At 44.3% G+C, this 24,826-nt stretch overlaps 1 protein-coding gene across 1 annotated transcript in view; it reads right to left on the minus strand.

Moving 5' to 3' along the window:
- Positions 1 to 24,826, minus strand: part of ttll12 (tubulin tyrosine ligase-like family, member 12) — a 58,267-nt gene that overhangs the window by 19,517 nt on the left and 13,924 nt on the right. The window contains exons 7-9 of the mRNA XM_088646087.1: positions 23,653 to 23,769; positions 19,505 to 19,699; positions 8,143 to 8,254 (exon numbers count right to left, since the gene is read on the minus strand). Coding sequence (XP_088502213.1) covers positions 8,143 to 8,254; positions 19,505 to 19,699; positions 23,653 to 23,769 — 424 coding nt within the window. The remainder of the gene's footprint in view (positions 1 to 8,142; positions 8,255 to 19,504; positions 19,700 to 23,652; positions 23,770 to 24,826) is intronic.

Consider the following 24,826-nt stretch of genomic DNA (forward strand, 5'->3'; position numbering starts at 1 on the left):
CACACTATAAGATCGCACGAAGAGGGCAGAGAGGAAGAAGGATGGAGGACAAGAAGAGAGGAGATTGAACTTGCAGCTTGCTCCAGGCGAGAGCCCCTACTTCATAAACATCCAAACAAAACCAGATTGGAGCCAGGTATGTGAACCATGTGAGAGAGAGCTGGTTATTCTTGGGTTTCCTGTGTAAAAGATACCTCGGTTAGAGACGTCTTCCTTGCTTAGGATGCATTTTTAGAAAGGGTAGAATTTATTATTTGGCATCTGAGGTGCAGAGACAGAGATTTGCATTGCATTAATTTAAAAAGCAGATTATCTCTTATGCATTATGTAGTTCAGGTGGGTAGCTGCGTCAGCATGCGTAGGCTGCACAGGAACAAGTAATAGGTTTATTCCCTGCTGAAAAGAGAAGAAAGAAAACACAACGTTTCGGCCGTGGAGCCTTCTGCAGGTGTGGAAGCCTTGGAAGCAAGTGTGAAGAAGGCCTAAACGTTGTGTTTTCTTCTCTTTTCAGCAGGGAATAAACCTATTACTTGTTCCTATATATCCTATGCAAAAGAATGCTGTTTAGACTATTCTCATGAATTCTCATGCAGAATATAGACCATTTTCATGCAGGTTTTGACTTCACACTTTTCTTCACCCCTCTCCACTTTGCACTTCCTGAGTGGCCTCTCTGTCTCTCTGCCCCTCCTGCCTCCTCCCCTCTCCCAGCTTTTGTTCTCCTGTGCTATTTAAGCTTTGCTGTCTGCCCTGTCTTTCTCACACCTGAAGGCTCCACAGTCGAAACGTTGTGTTTTCTCTCTTCTCTTTTCAGTATAGAATAAACCTATTACTTGTTCTTATGCATTATTATCCTCTGTATGCATTATGTAAGATTTTCATACTTAATAGAAGTCTGGGGTTTTTCTGGGTGATTACAATGTTAGGCCTCTAAAATGCCTTGTCTGTACTGTACATACGAGTAACTTGTGTGTTGTATGTTTTGTTGTGTGTAGTGTATTGTCATTGTAATAAATATTTGTTTAACCAAGTGTGTCCATTCAATAGGAATGCGTCCTACGAACGTAAGTGACCAATTGTATTAAAAAAACCGTATCTCCAGCAAATAGGGAGGGAGGAGAATGTGCGTGATTTTGGAATACAGCCAATCTTGTAAACACAGGAATGCATAGAAATGCATGCTACGAACGCTGGCAATCTTGTGAGCACAGGAAAGCGTGATAGATAACAGAAAACATATTTAAGAACTGTTCTAGGTTAATTTGAGAAAAATACACAGAGCGTCTCTGTGTTTTGCTCCCATGCACATTAAATAAAAACTTCTTTTAACTTGAGACGGACTCCTGAAACAGAAACGGGGAAAATGCGAGCTTGCGGATTGCTAAAGCAGGTAAGCCCCACACTATTTTTGAAGTACCTTATTTACCGTTGGCAAAAGAGCTTACACGTATTATGTGTGGGGAAAAAAACTGCTAAACAGCTCGACCTGCTGCCCCCTCTGAAAGACACAGTCACTCACAGAATTATTGTTATGGTGGATGATATCAAAACTACGCTGATAGAGCACGTTAAGATGAGCAGATGCTTTTCACTGCAATTAGATGAGTCTGTACATGTTGTCGATTCAAACAGTTGGCTCGTTTAGATAGACAGATACTTAATTGATCCCGTGAGGGAAATTGCAGTGCAACAGCAGCTTAACACACACAACACAGCCACAGTATAACGAATTATATAATAATAGTACAATACATACAATACAATACAAGAGTTACTCACAGTCCGGACACACAAGAACAAACTAGAACAGAACAGTACACAGAAAACCGTATCACACATATGAATATAAATATAGATGTAACTATAGATATAAATATCAATGTATTGCACAGGTCCCTGGCATATATTGCACAAAAAATGGTTGTAAACGGGAAAAAGAAAAAGAAAAAGAAAGAGAACAGATGTAGCAGTAGATGTGTTGATGCGTTTAGTCCAGAAACAGATCACTGTCGATGTTGCCTCTGCCAAGATATAAGGTGGATGCGTTGTACAGTCTTATGGCAGAAGGCAAGAATGACCTCCTGTAGCGCTCCCTGTCGCACCGTGGGTGAATCAGTCTATTGCTGAACGTGCTCTTCATTCCTGCAAGCCTGTCATAGAGGGGATGGGAGAAGTTGTCCATGATGGCCTCTAGTTTGGACATCATTCTCCTCTCAGCCACTACCTCCAAGGGGTCCAGGTCAGACCCAATGACAGAGCTTGCTCTCCTGATGAGCTTGTTCAGCCTTTTGGAATCTACTGCTCTAATCCCAGAGCCCCAGCACACCACTGCGTAGAAAATGGCACTCGCTACCACCGACTGATAGAACATGTGTAGCATCTTACTACACACATTGAAGGACCTGAGCCTCCTCAAGAAGTAAAGTCGGCTCTGTCCCTTCTTATAGATGGCCTCGATGTTCTTAGACCATTCCAGTTTATCGTCGATGTGCACTCCCAGGTACTTGTACGAGTCCACCAACTCCACGCCACTCCCATGGATGTAGACAGGAGTAGGTTTGACCTTTTTCCTCCTGAAATCTACCACCAGTTCCTTTGTCTTTGTTACATTCAGTTCCAAGTGGTTCACCCCACACCACTCCACAAAGCTGCTGACCAGTCCTCTGTTCTCCTCGTCCTGCTCACCCTTGATACATCCCACAATTCCAGAGTCATCTGAGAACTTCTGCAGGTGGCATGACTTTGAGTTGTACTTAAAGTCCGAAGTATAGAGGGTGAAGAGGAATGGAGAAAGAACTGTCCCTTGAGGTGCCCCTGTGTTACTCACTACCTGTTTAGACACACAGTTCTGAAGTCTCACAGACTGTGGTCTGCCTGTCAGGTAGTCAGTGATCCACGAGGTCGTGGAGGCATTGACTTGCATCTCCTCCAGCTTCCTCCTTAGAAGTAAGGGCTGGATGGTATTGAAGGCACTGGAGAAGTCGAAAAACATGATCCTTACAGTGTTCCCAGCCCTGTCCAGGTGTGAGTTTGCGTTAGATGCTAGTTTGAGGTCCCATGAGGACTTTCTGTTCTGTAAGCCGCTACCCACAGGAACTACAGGAGAGCACATATCTCAGCTTCTGAATGAATTTATCGAAGAGAATGGCATCGACTGGATAAAATGTGTCGGAGTTTGTACAGATGGTGCTAGAGTGATGACAAGCCGACACAGCGGTGTAGTTGCACAAATTAGAGAGGTTGCTCCAGAAATGAATGGACGCATTGCAGCATCCACCGTGAGACTTTTGCCGTCAAGAAAATGCCTGACGATTTAAAATCTGTTAAGACTCTGATGTGAATTGTATCAAGGCTCGAAAAATGAATTCACATCTGCTTTGCTCGACTAAACAGGCTCACCCTTCTCACTGAAATAGTGCTTTTTATTGTTCCTGTTGTCATTCTGTTAATCGCTTTGAGAAGCACCTTTTAAAGGCGCTATATCAAATAAAGTTTATCATTACAATATTTATTATATGTATGTGTGAGTGTGTGTGACCGCGCGCTCATGTTGGTCATTGAGAATTTCTGGGGTTCCTATGAGAAGATGACTTGTTGGTCCAAAATGTTTGAGAACCACTGGCTTAAATGACATCATTTGTAGTTTACGTTATTTGGCACAATTAAATGGCATTTAACAAACTAGTTACTCAATGTCACTTCAGGACTAAGGTATTTTTTTTTCATGGCAGAAACCAACACATGCCAACAAAAACAGACAAACATCAGGACAGCAGGGTGTCAGGAGATAAGAGAAGTAAACAAGTTCCTGAGCCAGTTGCTTTTAACTCCTGGCGCAGGGTTGTTTCTCAGCAGGGAGTGGCGTAAATTCTCCCTGCGATCATAAACAGTGCACCACTGCCTCACGGCGTCCTTGACCACAAAGCCTTGTACCCGCACAGAAACTAAAAAGCTGTTCGGTGGCGCCGAACTCAAATGGTTCTTATCACAAATCGGTCACTCGGGAACTTCAAAGTTCGGATTTGAGAGGGCTGCGAGAGCGGACCAATCCCACGCTGCTCTCAGTGGCGCCAAGCCAATAGCGCGCCGCTGCTTGGGGAATCCCCCGGCACAGTTGGCTGCTGACATGACCAGGCTCGAACCCGGGACCACAGAGCTCAACATGCACTCAGGTGAGCGCCTTCACCAGCTGAGCTGACCAGGAGTCCCAGTGTGAGGGGTACTTTCTGGAGTTCGGATATTATTCCAGTTCAGGCTTTTGTACCTTCTGGGTGCCACTTCAAAACTTCAAATCTGTGTTCCGTTTAGGGGGGCTTGGAGACTGAGCACTGTGCCATCTTTTGGGGAGTAAATGTGAGGAAAAAGCAGCATGATCGTGAAAGTCTGACACACTTTGTGAAGTATACATGAAAACAGGCCAAAGACACGCAAACATAAGACGTGTTTTTCCTTTTTTCCAAGAAAGAGGGGTGAGGAATTCTCTGTAACTCATAAATACTCATGCAAGGATGTAATCTGACTGCAGTAAAGGGAGGCATGCCAAGCTGCAGGTCGAGGTTTGCCAGGTAGACGTCCAGCTCTGTAATTAATGTAACAAGCTGGGCTACAGTTGAAGGCTGATAAGTTCCCTACATTTAAGGATAAAGAAAGGACATCACTAACTCAAGTTCTAGTCTTCCTTGAATTCCAGGTGAAACTGAAGCACTGACTATTAGCAAACCCAGCTCTCCTGACCTCACCAGCTGGACAAAGCAGAACTGTGGAGTTGCACACAGTCCGCTTCGATGAGGACAGACTGCCAGATGCAGCAAAGACAGATACTCTTCCAGTGAAAAACTTTCACTTCCAAGCATCTCAATCTCAGATAAGGGGCAGATAAGATGGACTTCGGACACCCCGTCTAAACTGAATAATATTTATATGGCACCTTTCAAAACATGCCAGAAAGTACAACATAAATCAAACAATTAAAAAAGACTAAAGAACCCTTCCAAAACTGGACAGAAATCCTAAAAGACGATCATACAATCCAGAAAAAAAAATGAAAATGGCAACAAGTCAGGACAGAGACCCAACTCACAGAAATTGGTTTTCAAGTCACTTAACTTTGAATGTGCTGTGATATTTAGAAGTACCAACAAATTCAATATAGTGTCGATAATACTTACTTTTTTAGAAATTTAAAGAAATGTTTATTTGTTAGAAGAAAACTCATGGCAACATCTGGGTTTGAACCCCCGACCTCCAGCATGCAAGACTCACGTCTAACCCATTACGCCAGCACGGCACTTGACAACTCAAGATGCAGCTGCAAAGGGCAGGCAGAAGGTTTCCAAATAATCGAGGGTGAAGGAGTCACATTGATGCAGATGTTTACAAAGAAAGTGTACTACTGTGATCATTTCAGCTATATGAGTATAATTATATTGTTATTAATTTCTTTAGATACGCGATTCCATATTATATTCCCTATTAATCAAATTCTAAAAAGTATGCGTTTTTTTACTGCAATAACGAGCACAAATATTCATAGAAAAGCTTAAAACTTTATAACTTTTTATGAAGTACATAAACTTAATTTAGTCGGAAGGAGCAGATAAAAAGTTTTCCAAAATAACCACAGTATGTAGAAAGACTTTGATGCTTAAAATGTTTAGGAAGAATGTGGAATACTGGTGAGTATTTTTTATTTAAACTACCAAGACCAGCCATAGAGTTTACATAGTTTATGTTTATGACCTTCAGATGCGTTATGCTCCTCTTCTTTTTCTGCTCAGCTACTAATATTTCCCTTTAGTTGTAAAATTCCATATTAATATTCAATATTAAGTGGATTAAAACATGCACAGTAAAGAGATTAAATGATTAAATCGTTTCACTAACAACCAATGCACCACGAGTGCCCCTGTCGGTCATTTTAGCCAGCCAATCACATACTGCGGTACAACGCTGTAGATCAGTAGTTCTCAAACTTTTTGGACCAAGTACCACCCCTGATCAAATGAAAGCATCCAAGTACCACCTACAAGTCATCTTCCCATAGGAACCCCAGAAATTCTCAATGACCAACATGAGCATGCGTGCGCGCACACACTCACATACACAAATAAAAAATATTATAATAATAAACTTTATTTGATATAGCGCCTTTAAAGCTGGGTTCTCAAAGCACTTTACAGAAAAAAAAACGGGAACAACAATTAAAAATAAACAATAAAAAGCACTATTTCAGTGAGAGGAGTGAGCCTGTTTAGTCGAGCAAAGCAGATGTGAATTCATTTTTCGAGCCTTGATACAATTCACAACAGAGTCTAACAGATTTTAAATCGTCAGGCATTTTCTTGACGGCCAAGCTCTCGCGGTGGATGTTGCAATGCGTCCATTCATTTCTGGAGCAACCTCTCTAATTCGTGCAACTACACCGCTGTGTCGGCTTGTCATCACTCTAGCACCGTCTGTACAAACTCTGACGCATTTTATCCAGTCGATGCCATTCTCTTCGATAAATTCATTCAGAAGCTGAGATATGTGCTCTCCTGTAGTTCCTGTGGGTAGCGGCTTACAGAACAGAAAGTCCTCATGGGACGTACCCTCAAACTCGTATCTAACGTAAACGAGCAAATTGGCCAAATCGACAACATGTACAGACTCATCTAATTGCAGTGAAAAGCATCTGCTCATCTTAACGCTCTCTATCAGCGTAGTTTTGATATCATCCGCCATATCAATAATTCTGTGAGTGACTGTCTTTCAGAGGGGGCAGCAGGTCGAGCTGTTTAGCAGTTTTTTTCCCCACACATAATACGTGTCAGCTCTTTTGCCAACGGTAAATAAGGTTCTTCAAAAATAGTGTGGGGCTTACCTGCTTTAGCAATCCGCAAGGTTGCATTTTCCCCGTTTCCGTTTCAGGAGTCCGTCTCAGAAGTTAAAAGAAGTTTTTATTTAATGTGCATGGGAGCAAAACACAGAGACGCTCTGTGTATTTTTCTCAAATTAACCTAGAACAGTTCCTAAATATGTTTTCTGTTATCTATCACGCTTTCCTGTGCTCACAAGATTGCCAGCGTTCGTAGCATGCATTTCTATGCATTCCTGTGTTTACAACATTGGCTGTGTTCCAAAATCACGCACATTCTCCTACCTCCCTATTTGCTGGAGACAAAATTTTAAAATACAATTGGTCACTTACGTTCGTAGCACACATTCCTATACTGTGGTATAGAATTACATAGTAGCTCTTGTGTCCACTCAAGTATTAGCGCGCGCTGTATCGTATTACAATATGTAGGTTGCGTATTCGACACATATTAAAATTAAAAATATGAAAACCTGTCCCGATTTTTCAGTGCACACAAGAATGTTCCAGGGTCGTATGGCGTACCATGTGGCGGCGCTCCACATACCATGAGTGGTACGCGTACCATAGTTTGAAAACCACTGCTGTAGATTATTTCGCGCGGTATGGGATTGAATGGCTGCATCTGTACAAACAAGCTTTAGACGCAATTCTAGTTACAATGGATCCCGCTGCAACTTGTGCACATAGGTCCTGACTCTCTGTGGTCATTAAAAATCCCAGGGTGTTTCTCGAAGAGTAGGGGTGTAACCCTGGAGTCCTGACCAAATTTCCCCCTGGCCTTTACCAATCATGGCCTCCTAATAATACAATAATCTATGAATTGGCTTCATTACTCTGTTCTCCTCCCCACTGAGAGCTGGTGTGTGGGGAGCGTTCTGGCGCACTATGGCTCCCGGTGCATCATCCAGGTGGGGCTGCACACTGGTGGTGGAGGAGGGGATCCCCATTACCTGTAAAGCGCTTTGAGTGGAGTGTCCAGAAAAGCGCTATATAACTGTAAGCGATTATTAATTATTATGACATAGATTTCACAGGATCTGAGCACAGCCGCTAGCATGCAGGGCATTACAATAATCCACTGGGGTTGAAATCGAAGCAAACCGAAGCCCCGCGGAGACCGCGAGCCCTGATCTGGACTAGAACTCCGGCTGGCTGGAGCTGGGTGCATCACTGCTCGCGTGCCTGCAGGGCGGAGGGATGCCAGTAGGCTGATTTCCTGCCAGGGCCACGTGGGCCAAACAGCCTCTCTTGACTTGCACCAGTTCTTATGGAAATGACGTTACCTTTGGAGTGCTTTCCCTTTGTCGGATGATGTAATTCAGGTTATCTGTGATGTGAGTGTCCAGGCCACGAGCTAAGTTCCAGGGTTTGCAGATCCAGTGGTTGTCTTCTCCTCTGAAAAACACACTCATACCCATAAGCCAAGTGTGCGCTGTAGGGATGTGATGGCTACATTTAACTGGGCTATTAAAAACTGGAGCGAGAGTGCTTTATGGCTATTAGGAATCAATTCAGAGAAAAATAAATAGAAATATCTGTACATGGACTTGAAATATACAATTTATTAATGTCACAGCAAAACATGCAGCAAACTAAGAAGAGTAATAGCATGTAATTGATCTATCTCAATACAAATGGCTGATTCCAGACAGGGATCACAAAGACAGGAATTATTAGAGGCAGATATGAGTCAAAGAGTATCTTGTGCTCATAACGCTGTAGCAGCAAGACATTTTATTACACGAAGAATTGAGTGTTATCAAGAATTAATAATCTTTCTGTCGCTCTCACAAAGCGGCTTGGGCCTCTGTGTTAAAACACCAGGAATGCAGCTGAAAGGGGCCCCTCTGATGAACAGTGGGTAAGACACTGTAAAGCTGTGCAGGTTCTGAACCTCCCTACTGAAAAATGGTGCAGCGTGACTCATCTCAGTCTGGCGCTCAAGATAAGGGGGTCAAAGGTTACCACTCATCACCAACAAGGAACCGCCTGGGTGGACGTCAACATCATATCCGATGACATCCTAACCAATCAACCAGCAACTCATTTCAAAGTTTTGCTCCCTCCTCTTCGCTCTCCTTGACCAAGCATCGTGGGCCTCTGTGTAAAAGCCTAGGAATGGAACTAAAAGGAGCCCCTCCGATAAGAGGGCTTAGTAAAGCTGTGTTCATTCCGAACCTCCCTCATGAAACATGGTGCAGCGTGACTCTTCTCAGACTAGTTCCCAAGACAAGGGGTCAGAGGTCACTGTCCGTCACCCAAAGGATAATCAACCAATGAGGGACCTGCAAAGGTGTATTATCAAGATTATACCTGATAACCCTCTAGCCAATCACACCTGTGATTTACTACTTAATACAGAAGTACTCAACTCATTTAATTGGTTAGCTTACTGGCTTCTCTTCTCTCCACCTAACCATGCAGCTGGAGTCAGGACTATACCTTTAACCCCAGGCGACAGGCTGAGAGAGTGAGCCGGTCAAGAGCAGGATGTTGCCCAAGATTCTCTCGGCAACAGAAAAAAAAATTGTTTCGCAAACCAAGTGTATTTTTTGCCTGAATGATGAAATTGAATGCTTTTCTTGATATTATAAACGTTCGATCATATTCAGTAAAAAGCTACAGCCAGGACAAACCGAGTTTCACTCACTTGTGGCTATAGACCCAAGTACGTGACACTGGCTTACTTGGAAAGGTGTACTAAGCAACGCAAAGCAAAAGCTCTCTTTTCTCTCTCTGACACACAGAGCAAGAAGCTGAAGAAATCAGATCTGGGGCAACACAGCCCATCCCACTTCAGTGTGAAGTTTGAACTCATCATGAACGCTTGGCCAACGGATGGTTGAGTGTAAAACTTCTATATACACATTACAATTCTCAAGAGTTAAAATATTATTCCAAATACATTTGATAAACTTTGGTTCATGATACTAAATGCACATTTACATGTACATGAGAACATAAATAAGATTATATGAGCCTGAAATAACCTATAAGTTGACAACAAATGTTAGAATCGATGCACGTTTTACTTCATTTATGTACTGTAAATCCTGAGTGAATGATCAACTAATTGTATCACAGCAGAAAAATTGACAAATATATTCTATTACTCTTGTAAGTTTGGTACTGTAGTGTCAAACAAATTACAAAGTTCAGGTGTCTGTGATGCAGAAGTCCCTTTATTCATATGCATATGGAAGTCCGGCTTGCGACCACCAGACTTAAAGAATAAGTAGATGAAGATGGTCCTTTATACCTTAAAACACAAAGAGTTACTATGACATATTCTAAACAAATGATAAAACAGCAACACCTGCCAATTAATTATATCTAAGTTGCAGACTAGACAACAGTTGGTTCTTTTCATATTCTGGGCGTACAGCCAGCTTACCAAATACATGCCCCTTATCTTACTGACCAAGGACAGGGAGCATCTTTATATACATTTGAGCACAAAACCTACATCAAGCCACTAGACTGCATAGTTTGCAAAAACATACAAAAACATGAAAATGATATTATTATCCCACTTCCTGGGCATCTCTCTGATCTCCTCATTCTTCAGTCCTCCCTTAGAACATTATTGTTCTACCAATTATGTTCTACTTCTAGATAAGAGATGTAGAAACCTTTCCCAGGAAGTCATTCTTGACCCCTGTGTTCCCTTCATGGCGTACAGTTAGCACAGAAGCAGCAGCTTTAGTCCACATGTTTTTCTAGCAGGATATTAACAATATGATCATTATGAATAATACCAGACCCACAAATATGTATTGAACCAGAGACCCTCCCCATGTTCCCAGCACAGACTGTAGCCACGCACCAATGCCCCAATCATCTTGATTATAATTATGATATATTTTTATTGTTCTTCATCATAAATGTGCTGTGCTAAGTCATTCATGTGCTCATAATTGTCTGGAATACAAGTACTGCTTAGTCTTTGCTCACCTAAACAGCTGTCTGTCACCTTAATAGAGGATGGTCTAGAACTGTGATTACAGCAGGAAGTGTATGGTTCGTTCCATTCCAATACATTTAAGCTACACTCAGACTAAAAGCAGAACTATTTACCCATGCCAATAAACCTAAATAATCACCTCTATCAAAGGGGATTACTCCCATGAGCATCTTTTATAGCAATACAATCCCAACATGAGCTCTGATTATTATTTGTGGCTGATTGATAAAGTATGGATTCTATATCCCCATTTATCAAAGTAAAGCTCCTTACACTTAACAGGCACACTGTCGGCCCCCCTCAGGAAGCTCAACAGACACAGAAACAGTAACAACATCATAATCAATGTTCACTCAGTCTCTGGTGCAGTGGCTCAGTGGCAGTGCAACGCGTTGATCCAGCGATCTCATCCTGTCACTCAGACGGCAGAGTCGTTAGTTAGTTGCACTTGATATGGTCCCTCCCCAGTGGGGTTGCAACATCTGGCAGGGTACATCTTCCTCACCCACACCCACTCGCCAGGTATCGGGTCGTGTCTTCCCTCTGCTGGAGGGCCCCAAACGTCCAGCACCTGTTCACCAGCCCCATGCACCACTTCAATTAACAAACTACAATACTACAATAGAGAATTAGCAAATTCAATGATCCATTAGCCAGATTTGGTCCTCCAGGAAGTTTCGTTGGTTGGCCCATGATGATATCAAACAGGCTCTTTTACACAGATCTGTTTGATCCAGCCCGCAGGCTACATAGGCAGAGCATCTACCCATGGTGTTCCTTCAGTCTGTTGTCTAGTCGATCTTTCAGAGTTCTGCTCCTTCATTCCACTGTTCCAGCAGACTGAGGGTGATCTCAGTCCATCACCCCAACAACGCAGCCACAGCCTGACACACCTTCCCTGTGAAGTGCGTCCCTTGATCATAATACAAGCGGCAGGGCAGTGCCCACTGAGGGCTTATCTCCGTCATCAAGTGTTTGCTAGACACAGAGGCAGAGCCAGCAACCCACTGGGAAAACAGATTATAAGAGCCCAGGTTTCCCTTTACAATCGTCAATTTGCCAGTGCATGAAAGGTTCCTCAGGCCTTTTGAGCTGTTGCACCCGCACCTGAACTGTAGTTGAGTTCCTTTGATAAGCATCACGTCAAGATAACACATAAGTGGTTACTGCTTCAAACCAGGTCCCCACCCAGTTTTGGGTAACCGGCACACCATTTGACTCACACCTGGGTGTCCGACAGAGAGCCTTTGTCGAGCTACAAAGGGCATTAGGCTGTGAGGGCATGCAGGGCGTCTGGTGTGCTGTCAGCACCACACCCCATCATCATGCAGCCCCACATTCTTTTCTAACCATGTCCTTTTCTCTGCTTTAGAGGCCTCAGCCTGACTGTCCTGTAGCTGTCCCCTTTTCACTAACAGAGGTCTCACAGGGGTCTCTGACTCCAGCTCTACCAGGACTGCTCACCCGACAGCTGCATCTGCAAAGTTGTTCCCTTGAGTTACTGGAAACATTTCTTTATTATGTGACTTACACTTTACCACAGCTACTTCAGTCAGTAGCTGCAAAGCTTCTAACAGTTCGGAGACAAACCCAGCATTCTTAACTGGAGTCCCTGCCGTGTTGAGGAAATCCCTATTCCTCCACCGCCATCCAAAATTGTGGCATACACCAAATGTATATATACAGTCTATATACATCGCTACAATTTTCCATTTAGCATATTTACAAGTTTCAATCTTTGTACAAGTTTCAATCTTTTCATTCGATCTGCTGGTTTTACACCAGATTATTCACAGTTTATACAGCCAGGCAGGTAGCCTGCACAACACATAAACACGGCTCCTTGGCCACCGCATCGAGGGGTCCTGAATAATAATAACCCACCAGACGATGCCTACCTCCATGCTCCTGCGCCAGCACAGCAGCTCACAACCCATTTCTTTCACTTACATACAGATTACATACAGATGATCTGTCTGAGAAGGAATTCACCCTGGCTTTATCATGTAGTTGGCTTTTTTCCGCCTGAAGATCTAATACTTGGAGTAGCCTGGCCTTATGGATTCCCTCATTAGGTAAAACAATCACAATATCACATAGCTCTATTGAGGTAGTTCACATAAATGCTATTTCATACAGGAATTCCTTATAAATGCTACAGGGCATCCCAGCCCAATAGGTCTGGGGTGTCCCCCACCCACATCAGTAGTTGAAACTGTACATCTTTTCCCAAGCAAACTGTGACAGCTTGTATCTGCTTTAAACACAACCCTTGCCCCCTGAAGTAAGAGACAAGATGTAAAAAGGGTTAACTTAAGTCAGTTCTGCCTGAAAATTAGACTTCTAAGCAACAGGGGTTTATGGCAGGAAAGGGGGTGAACTGATAAGGATTCCAGATGCGAGCTAGGAACCCCCTGGGGGCATAATCTTAAACTGACCATTTGGCCAGGGCCTCTTAACTGGCCAAATACCATGACCCCCCCCCCCTACCATAACACCGAATGACTTCTGAAGCAGCAAGCAAGGACTATATAACCTAAAGGTTTGTACCGGCACATCGAATAATACTTCGGTTTTGTTGTTTCTTGCGGGAAACAAGACTTCGGCTTTATTGTTCCTTGCATGCAATAAACTCATCTGTTTGACTTCATCTCGGGATCCAGAACCTTATTCTTTCTGTTACAACACCCCCTTCTCCTGTAATAATAATAATAATAATAATAATAATAATAATAATAATAATAATAATTGCTTACACTTATATAGCGCTTTTCTGGACACTACACTCAAAACGCTTTACAGGTCATGGGGATCCCCTCCACCACCACCAGTGTGCAGCCCCACCTGGATGATGCGACGGCAGTCATAGTGCGCCAGAACGCTCCCCACACATCACCACTGTAGCCCCCTGTTACCCATTAGAAAACTTTATATCACATCTTTATGCTGTTTAAGTCTAAAAACAGGACAGCTGTGCTCCTGTGTCCCCCAGTTACTGCACACTGTAAGATTATTTCACTTGCATATAAATCCTGAGATAAACTTGATAAGCTACACAGGGGCTTACTAGATTAAATCTATTATTTCACGTTACAGCTTCTGACATGTTCTTTAAATGTGAAATCAAGCCTCTTTCTTACAATTTCTCCAAAAAACACCCTTTTTTTAGTAACTGCACACCAGCTTATTAGTAGTTTTGCCTTTGGGGTTTTGCGCCCCTCTCCCCCAGGGCTAGTTAACACACCCCCCCCATCTGGATATGCCCAACCAGGAGATTTATCCCAGTCCTCATTATTTTCTTGAAGGGGTCTTATATCTTGGTATAATATTAAATTGGTATAATAATAACAACAATAATAATAGGTATAATTGTGACAAACTGGCGGCTCCTTTTACCTCCCATTCGCAGCGCTCGCACTTCTGCATACATGCTTTGCGAGTTATTAAATCAAATCTGTCTCAGCCCTCCGTAATATCAGGAAAGCATAGTTGTTCATTCTTGGCAACATCAGGTTTTAACCCACTCAAGTAAATTTGTTTTATTACTGTGGAAGTATCTTCATTCACTTCCTTTTCATCTGCTAACCCTGAGTATTCTATCCATAAAGCTATAAACCTTTCTGTAAAATCTGAAACATCCTCACTTCCTTTGCTGAAATGCTGTTACTTTTCTCCAATCAGTTTTCGGTGGGTAAAGCTCTTTCAAGAATCTCCACACTAATTCCCACCCTTCTCCCACGTTCTTTCTTAAGGCGTTCTATTTCTTCTTTTGCTTTTTCTTTTTCTGCATATATAACTTTGTTACGTTCAGCCATTGCTTTAAGCTTTCTCTGTGATATTCTGTTGAATTCTCAAATATTCCTCTAAAATAAAACCCTTCTCTGTTTATTCTTATCCCAATGTTCGTACACTTTACTACATTCCTGTTCAGACTAAATTCCGTCTGAGAGTCCATATTTCTTTTTAAGTTTCACTTTGCAGTAATCTAATCTCTTTCTTTCTTTTCTGACACCCAGTCAGACACCTCCACTAATTTTTCTTCACACCAAACCATTTTCTCGTCTCCCCCGCGACCCCGCGGAATCCCCCAGTCGAGACAAACTGACGAACTATCACAATTCGGGAACACGGACCAGGTTCCAAATCCTGGCTTTAATAACACACTTGAATCGAGTTACCACCCTCGGCTCTTCTGCGAGTACAGTTCGAGTTACTACCCTCAGCCGTATTGCCGTCGTGTACCAGGATACAACACCCGGATTTTTCCGCGTATCAGGATACAACACCCGGATTTTTCCGCGTATCGGGATACAACACGCGACCAGGATGCAACACCTGGATTTTTCCGCACGGGCAGGGCGAGACGCTATTCCTTCAGCAATCCCTCTTTTTCTACCCCACCTTCACAAAACAGGCGTCTACAAACACATACATCATAAACTCATTTTTCTTTTGTACTCGCTTCAGCTTCAGAAAAACCCTCGACAGCGACATGGAGAGGAAAAGGGACTTTTTAGAAAAGAGGAGTCCTTACCTCTTTTTAGAAGCGGCTGCCTAATTTTTTCTCTCCACCCCTCTGTCAGAGTCCCCTCAGCTGGGAGTACCCTGCTCCGCAGCGCCAAATTGTAGTGTCAAACAAATGACAAAGTTCAGGTGTCTGTGAAGCAGAAGTCCCTTTATTCATATGCATATGGAAGTCCGGCTTGCGACCACCAGACTTAAAGAATAAGTAGCTGAAGATGGTCCTTTATACCTTAAAACACAAAGAGTTACTATGACATATTCTAAACAAATGATGAAAAAGCAACACCTGCTAATTAATTATATCTAAGTTGCAGACTAGACAACAGTTTGTTCTTTTCATATTCTGGGCGTATAGCCAGCTTACCAAATACATGCCCTTATCTTACTGACCAAGGACAGGCAGCATCTTTATATACATTTGAGCACAAAACCTACGTCAAGCCACTAAACTGCATAGTTTGCAAAAAAACATACAAAAACATGAAAATGCTATTATTATCCCACTTCCTGGGCATCTCTCTGATCTCCTCATTCTTCAGTATGCACGTTCTGGTATGCCATCATCAAATTCAGAGATTGTAATTTATTTTCATTTTAACTGATTCCTAGTAATCCATGAGATACTCTCATCATTACAGTTCCAATTTCTAACTGCTCCAGTAAATTAAAAACCCTCAGAGCACATACACAGAGAGGCAGAGAATTAGTTTAGCAGTCTTTGCAGTTTTTGAGAAACTTTTAAGGGTGGTCCAATGTCTGACTGTCCCTCTGATTATGACACCTCAAAAGCCAATAGCAGTATCAATTCTATCAACCCTCTCTTTTAATAAGTGGAGAATGTACGGCGTACCCCTGATAGGACTGAGGTCGAAGACAAAGTGCACCCCCCTACTCTCCGAACTCTTCGTGGTCGTGACTTTCTAGTGCTTGGCACTGTTTCACCACGTGAGAATATTCACCCTCCGTGCACAAAGCCAAAAATACGAATGATGTAGTGTTTAAAATCGAAGGGGTTTTTAGTGCAACTCCCACTGAATGCCACGCTGTCAAAAATAAAAACCCACCGCAGAACCACCACTTTCGGCAGCGGCCCAGAAACAGTTTCCATGGTGACGCATGTAGTTTCCGCGGGCAAGCTGAGAATGATCACCAGCTCACAGTCAATGGGGTGCTTAGCACGGGCTGCCAGCAATGCCTCAGTGTGTCCCAGTTTGACCCCTGGTGTCACTCTAACTCTTGGCAGTACAGTACAGGCAGGTACAGGTACAGGTAAAGACAGGTGAATTTGTTGTCTACAATGAACAATTCAAATGGTGCACTATCAGTTTGAAGGTTTAGTCCATTAAATCTCTTACAGCCAATCAAAGGAATGTATCCATACCTGCGAACAAAAAAATGAATAAGTATAACGTATTGTGCCATTAACCTTGAGCCTGGGCGTTCTAACCAAGACTATTTCGGCATTTCCACTGAAACTTGCAGATGTGTAAAAGAACTTCTGCGAAACAAAGGCAGCAGACAGCCTGAAACCAGGGCGAAGGAGAAGTTCACTCAGCTGCCCAGTCCTGGACATAGGGGATATGTAAGAATGTGGGGAACAGGAGAGGGAAGAATCAGCAGGGTAGGTATCACACCACACTGTGCGAGCCACGTGCGCAGACGTGTACTGTTCAATTAAACTACTGCTACTTGAAGCGCTTCTTGGACGAGATCACTGTGAGCAGGGGGTGCTGAGACACTCCCGATGCAGGCTGTATAAAGTCTGCTGGATGTCGTTATTGTGCCGAGAGGACCCTTTACCTTTACACAAAGTACTGCGAGAGGAAGGTCTCCTGGCCCGCTGTATCGGGTAATAATGCTGATCAACGCTGCACGACTGTGTACCTGCCTGGTGTTTTCTCAGAGGTCTCCCACTCGAACCCGGTACTCCAATTTCCTCTGCGTTCATGTCCATGCCGTGGGGGTGGGGGGTGGGGCACTTTTATGTAAAAGCTTTGCTTGATGCCTGTTGGGGTGGGCGCTATTGGGAATGTGTCAACCTGCAAATGTGTGCGTTTTGCAGAGCTGGGTGATGAGTCCTGAAGTCCTCCTCTTGACGGTCCTGATCGTCCCTCTTAACCTCCCTCTTCACAGGCATCGGCAGCCCCCCGCGCTTTACTGGCGACAACCACAGTTTTCTCCTGAACCCCCTTCTGACGAAAGGCAGACCTCAGCCTTTCTTTATTAGTTGAGGCGCTGTAAGGTTTCTCACCATGTCTTTGAAGATGTTTTTAGCTGCTGATGTCACACCCAGTTTAACAATTTCAAATCCACTTCGCAGAAGCAGAAGCGGTAAGGCTTTTCTAAACAGGGCTCTGAATTCAGTGCCTATACCTTCCTCATGTTGACCTTTACCTGCCTCATAGCGGTTTACAAGTAATCCTGAAAAGCCCAGTAAATCACACCCCAGTTGGGTCCTTTCTAGTATTTTTTTGTACAAAGGAGGGTCTCCTCATTTATTACAGGTGTTTTTTAAAGGTTTGCTGCTATCACAGTTTGGAAATGCAACCTGAAGATGACCTGGCCAAACACAAATGACACAAGCTGCTTCATACTGACTTTACTTCTGCAGTGTTGGTGTCAAAGTGTTCAGTGCTCACTGGTAAGCAATAAGGCTTGTCCTACAAAGCTGTGACAAACTCACTCCTTTCATTAACCCACATAGTAAACATAGTACCTAACGTGCCTAATAAGTGTCATATATACACTGATGTCCAGTAAAATCTGTATAAACAAAGGTTAAATTGGTGCACATAATCATTGCAGGCACTGTAAACACAGCGCTCACCAGAGCAGGAAATTCCAGAGAACACCAACACATTGGAGACACAGAAGATGTCATTGCAGAACTTCTCATAAGTCTGTTTGCCCACTGTCCCATTGTGCATAAAATTCAGACAAAGGTAACTTGGATTAAGATCCAAGTAATGTGTTAAACCCAAATGACATGCAGCAGGAGGTAATGTTTTCCTACCTCTATATGTTATGAAACCTAATATCCTCAGTAGTTTGCATCACTGATTAGCTTCAGGTATCTGCTAATGAGGATGCATTTAAATCAGATGTTGAATGCAAGATTCCTCAAGAGAGAAATTCACACAACTCATCAACGTCATTTGAATAACCACACAAAATAACATCTCCAGGCTTTATTATATAACTCATGGACCTGTCTGAATTTCCCTTTGTACCTAATGTGTTAAATCTGTGGGTAATGTATCTCTATCAACCCCACTGCCCTCCATGTCGACTGGTTTTGCTCAGTGACATAAGAGCTGATGTTCTTTGAAAACATCTTTGATGATCATAACCTAAAAAACCACTGTTATTTTTGTTTTAACTCGTGGTTTATCTTCAGCACCGATGCCCTTAATGCACATCAATGCATCAACATCTTATGCATCACTGCTGGAAGTCAGTGTGGTTTTACCGTGTCCCTTATTTCTGCAAAATACTGTGAGCTGCAAAATACTCTGAGCTGCTGGGCCCAAGAAGGGGACATGGCACCTGTCACCTTTGAAAATGATATGTACTACTAACACCACACAGCCATTAAAGAGCAGAGAAGGGTTTGTCCACTTAGAGCTGCGCGGCTTGAGTGACCTGTAACCCCAACTGCACTGGAAACACCTTTCAGCTACATCACAACCAGGCCATGCAGCTCAGCTGCACAGCCACAGCGTTTATGACAAGAGGAAACCAGCCAGTCCTTTAGACGTCACCCCTGCAGGTGACCGCAATGCTGTTCGGCTTCAATAAGATTTCTCATGCTCACACAGTGCTTTCCGTGCTTTGGACCTCAGACCAGGGGCCTGGAAGACCAGAGCGTCTCCATCTCCCTCCGGCAATAAGGTAATTAGTTCACAAACTTCAACTCAATTTGGGGAAAAAAGAGTTTTCCCGTTATCGGTGAAGAATTCCATCACACTGCATCCTAAGCAAAATGGGGTCATTAGCAGAAGGTGTTGCACAGAGACATCAAACAGCCCAATCTACTGACACATACAAACAGAAAAGAAGGGTGGCATTATCTAGAAAAAATAAGTGAGACATCCCATGACCAAACAGGTGGAAAGCAGGAAGCCCAGCTCCAGTCAGGCAAGCGGAGACGGGCGTACCTGTCCTGGTTCTGCTGGTAGTGGCTGATGAACTGTGGCAGCTCCGTCTGCAGGTTGAAGGTCCGGGGGAGCCATGGGGCGCCCCGCCCCCCCCCGGCCCGCCGCGCCACCGACGCCAGGCAGTCCTTCACCGTGACGATGGTCTCGCAGGGGAACTGGTTCAGGAGAACGTGGGGTCGCTCGCCACTGAGGCTCCTGCAACACCAGCAAAGCGTGTCAGCAACGAGAGCCAGCCCGGGGAGCACGGAGCCCTTCCCGCTGAACAGAAACCAGGAGCCTTCGGGCACCTCGGATTCCTGCTGTATCCGGGGCACACAAGGACCTCACCACCAGGAGGAGGAGCACCAGGAACTGCAGGGTGAAGACAGAATGACAGACTCCCTGAAAACAACAAGCATTTGCAAGGACACCTAACGCGTCAGAGGCATATCGCCTCCTGCTGGCAAACTTGTGAAAGACTGTCCGATTGTTTGTCTCCAAGAGAAGGGAACAGACACGTCTGTGGTGGAAGACGGGGACCCGACTGCAAACCTGGCGTTTCTGTCTGGCCTTACTGCTCACCTGAGTGACCCAAACCCTTAGTTGCAGAGTGACCAGCTCACTTGGAGAGTTTATCATGGCTAGGACCTATATCAAGCTACTGTTTAAACTGAAGTTCTGTGCAAGTAACAGTGGCTGTATTGTACTCAAATCAGAGAAAAAAAATCAAGAATAATTTCTTACAAATGTCTTTGCTTGGTCAAGATGTTGAACAATGTGAGTCTTGCATCATCTGCTTCCTGTCTTTCTCTGTGTGCAACCTGCAGGGGCCCAGCAAGGCCCTGTGCAGCTTCACTTTTCTCTCCGGCTTTCACAGGGAGAGACGGGAGAGCAACTGGCCTGGAGCCGTGAACCTCACTTGGCCTTGGCAGTGATGGGAATGGGAACAACAGTGGATCTCTTCCACGGAGGGGGGGCGATTTGTAAATTTAACGATCTCTGAAAAAGCAAACTAATAATATCCAGCAACTGGTGTTGGAAAAGCACTACAGAGTCTCTTCATCATCTGTCATCATTAAATCTGTCACAGTTCTTCCCCTTGTGTCAGCTCACATTCTGAGATGCGCCTGTGCCGTAGAAGGAGTGGATTTTAGACTTAGTTCAGTTTTTGTTTATCTGGACCTGGCTCTCATGGAAAATGAGTTGTGTACCATCCTGCTCAGGGAAAACTGGGATATGTTTAGAAATACTATAAATGTCACTGGTACATCAGGCATGAAGCGATTTGCCAACTTTATCAAGGTTCTGCCCTGCATTAAGGCACAAAGTGTAACACAAGAAAACAACAATGAATAACGAGATGAATGGTATCGATTAGCTAACAACCCCACAGGCAACAAGTGCTCTAATCCTTCTCCCCTTGTTTGTGAACTCTCTCGTGTTCTTATGTAAAAGTTAAAATTAAGTTAATTTCTAAAGGTTACAAGAGACAGAACTAAAATCTGGTAAAAACAAAACATAAAGGCAACTCAAAGAGCTGGATATTTAATCCAATGAAAACTGCCGATAAGAGGACAAGCTCTATCTTTCTCCTCCTGCTCAAACTGTCTGCCTCACCCCTGGCCCCAGCAGGACTCTAACAGCACTCAGCACTGGGGTGTGTGTGTGTGTGGGGGGGAGCCCTGTCACCTGAGGACACTGCCGACGGGGGGTGTACTGCGGAGTAAAGAGCGCTTTCCGCTCCTGTGAGCAGTGAACTCTTAACCACAGCGCGGTGACGTCAGAAGCAGAAAGAGAACAGGAAAGAGCAAAGACACGCCGGCCGCACCACAGCGATGGGCTCGCTCCTGTCCGAGAGCGCGGGGAAAGAGCACCCGGGGCGGTGCGGGGCGGTGCTCCTCGGTGCCCTGTGCACCAGCTGCACCCAACAAGACGGCATGCACACCGAGCCCTAACCGCAAGCGCCTGCAGACATCAGCACAGCAGGCGCCCGGAGCACAGGGCCAGCACCCAGCCGCACCGCAGAACAGAGCAAGAGAGTCACACACTGGGACTGGAAACGTGAACTGGGTGGCTTGTGCAACAAAAAGCAAGAACATTGACAACTAAGACACTTCTCCAAAACACTGCAATGTAGGAGTTCTATTCTGACAGGCCTTTTGGTTAAAACTGCCTTTTGATTGTTGTGAGTTATGACCCATTCACACATTAGGACAAACATTTACAGGAGCAAACTCTAGAGGCGCGCCTCGCTCGATGGGTACAACAACAGTGTGCCAGCTGGGAAACGGACCCGCAACCTTCCAGTTCTGAGTACAGAGCTCTGGCCAAAAAAGCACTTTAAAACAAACTTGCAAAGCCTGTTATCCTGAGTTTTGACTTCAAACAGTATTATGAACCTGGTATTGGTTACTAAATAATGCTTAACAACTGAATATTCAACAACTACCAAGAATGAAACAAAACCTCCTCCAATGTGCGGAGAGCTGGAACTGAACTAGCTACCTGACAGACCAGTGACTGGGATATAAACGTCACGTCAACCAGCGACACATACCTTGATCTGAAGCTCAGTTCACCAGGGATTTCTCCCCTGCCAGAGGGAGCACTGAAGGAGAAGGCGAGCACAGCTCAAGAAGGAGGCTCTAAAATATCAACCCCACCCACAAGCATCCAACTGCGAAATCCGAAAGCATAATTCATTTTTTATATGCTAATTCTCGGCTAAATTATACGCAAACAGGGTCTTGTGTTTCATTGTGTTGTAACAGGCAAATAAGTTCTGGATCCCGAGATGAAGTTTAGACAGATGAGTTTTATTGCATGCAAGGAACAATAAAACCGAAGTCTTGTTCAAAGTACCGGTACAAAAATTCCAGTTTATATAGCCCTTTTCTGCTGCTTCTGAGTAGCTCGTTACCATGGTAATGGGGAGAGGTCACGGTGTTCGGACAGGCCCCCAGGCTATGACCACTCTTAATGGTCAGTTTTAGGTTTCCTTCGTTGGGGGGGGGTTCTAGCTGGCATCTGGAATCCTTATCAGTTATCCCCCTTTCCTGCCATTACTCTAACCCTGGAGTGTCTTGTGTCACAAGACGTCCAGTCCTTGTGCAGAAAGGAATCAGTTAACCCCTTCTTCACATCTTATATCTTTCTTCAACTGTTCTACTGATGATGCTCAGATTTATGTTACAGCTCCTCCTCCCTCTGATCTCCCCCCCTCTCATCTCTTATCTCTCTTTTGCGTGACATCAAACTCTGGCTGACATCTGAAGCTGAATAGTGACAGAACAGAAATTCTACTGGTAGGTAGGAAATCTCAGCTGGAAAACTCAAGGGCTTCTCCACCCACGCATCAGCCACAATCAGGAATCTGGGAGTCACACCTGATCCTCTCCCGTCTTCGAGCCTCAAGTGAAAAATTTGATTAAGACAACTTTTTTTCCCTCATTAGAAATATTGCCCACATCAGGCAATGTCTATCAGTGCCTGACTCGTGCATCTATAAGCCTTATTATCAAGGCTTGATTTCTGCAATGCCTTACTCCTTATGTGCTCCCTAATTCTCCTCTCCAGTTTAGACTTCTAACTAACAACAGGAACTGGCAGCTTGTCACTTGTCTAGTCGTTAGTCTCATCACCAGAGCTGTGCTGAAAAATATAACTAACTCCCACCTCACATTTTAGCTACTGCTCAGGTTACTTCCTGTTAATTTGTTAAGAATGCTTATATTGTTTTTACTGACTGCATGATAAACCCAGCACTTGTCTACATAAAACAATCTCCCAAGTGTTTGCCCAGTCTTGACATTTGCTCAAACTTTACTAGTTTAATACTTTACCAGAATCTTGATAACATGAATGAAGAGCAGTGTTCCTAGTATAAGTAATTACATCGCCCCAGTTGGAATACTCATTTGTACCCTCTGTTTCCTACTTAATAACCAATTCTCAATCAAGACACTTGTGTTTCCTTCAAACTGTGGCGACAGTGGAACTCATCGTTTGCACGTAAAGCTCCTTGAACCCGACTCGCTCGCTCCCAGACCGCCCGTCACGTTTCCCTCTCCCACTGTTACGCGGGGCTGCCACTCGGGAAACCGCCACGAGCAGGAATTGGAAACGGGTCCGACTGCTGCCGTGACCTCCGGCTCCAGGGCAGCGCCTACCTGTAGTCCCGGATGTGCGAGTACATCCAGAGAACGTCCGCCTCCGGCTCCTCGTCCGTCAGCTCGAAGCGGGGGTGGCTCAGGTTGTCCGAGACCTGCCTCATCTCCGTGTAGACCCTGCAAGAGGGGACAGTTTCTGTGAACATTTGAAAAGGGCTGCCTGCCATTTCCAAAGGCAACACCCACGGGCCAGAGCTGCTCCTGGAGTCAGGAGCGCTGAGTGAACAGAGAGTTCACTGACCCCCCCCCAGACAGGACAACGTTCACAGGAATCACCCCCAGCTCTGCTGGTCCCCACTAATACAGCTGGGAGGAGTGGAGCCACTGGGGTAAAGTACCCCACTCAGGGAATGACAGCAGTGTCTGCAGCAGGGACTCGAACCCACAACCTGCCTGCCCCTCATGAAACCAGAGACTGACCCACAAACCGCTTCCCTATCTCTTTATACAGTTATGCCAAATTCACATTATTCTTTAAAAACAGGTGGATTCAAGACTGCTTTTCAAAGAAACCACCCAAATGCCCAAAAAGTACAGGAAATCTTAAAGCTGAGTGTCAGGTTCTGAGGCAGGCAGTCAGGAGAGCCCCAAAGACGAATCAGACCAGAGACAGCAGAGAGGTGAATTTCTCCCTGTATTTCCTGATTCTCGGTGAGCACAAGGGGAGCTAGACAAGCAGCAGGAACCTCAGAGGAAAGTTAAATATGATGTTAAATACACTGTCAGGTGGGGTGGCTGGCCAATTATTCCTCACCTCTACCTAACCTTCTAACCCTAACAGGTTGATGGAGCCTGCTAACGGCTTTTACATGCTGAACTATAACCATCACGCCTGCTTGATCACAGAGGGTTTCGCCCCTGTACTTACCCCCAAATGGTGAATGTTTACCCAAATGGTAAATGTTTTCACTTAAACTCCTGATGACAAAGGAAGGTTTCTATTTCCTTCAGTTACATCAAAGACAGGAGGGGGGGGAAACGTATGTTTAAGTTCTGTAGGACCATATCCCCTTTGAGCTACGATAGGTACTATAACTATTATGGTCCTTATTGTAGTTTCTTGTATGCATACAATAAAGCTTGGCTGGACGAATGAACACTTCAGGCTCGAATTTCTTGGTTTCTACATGGTTAATCAACTACGTTATGCAGTAATTGATTATCATTTAGCCAT

The sequence above is a fragment of the Lepisosteus platostomus genome, chromosome 9, assembly GCF_059453375.1.
Source record: "Lepisosteus platostomus isolate fLepPlt1 chromosome 9, fLepPlt1.hap1, whole genome shotgun sequence".
Lineage (NCBI taxonomy): Eukaryota > Metazoa > Chordata > Actinopteri > Semionotiformes > Lepisosteidae > Lepisosteus > Lepisosteus platostomus.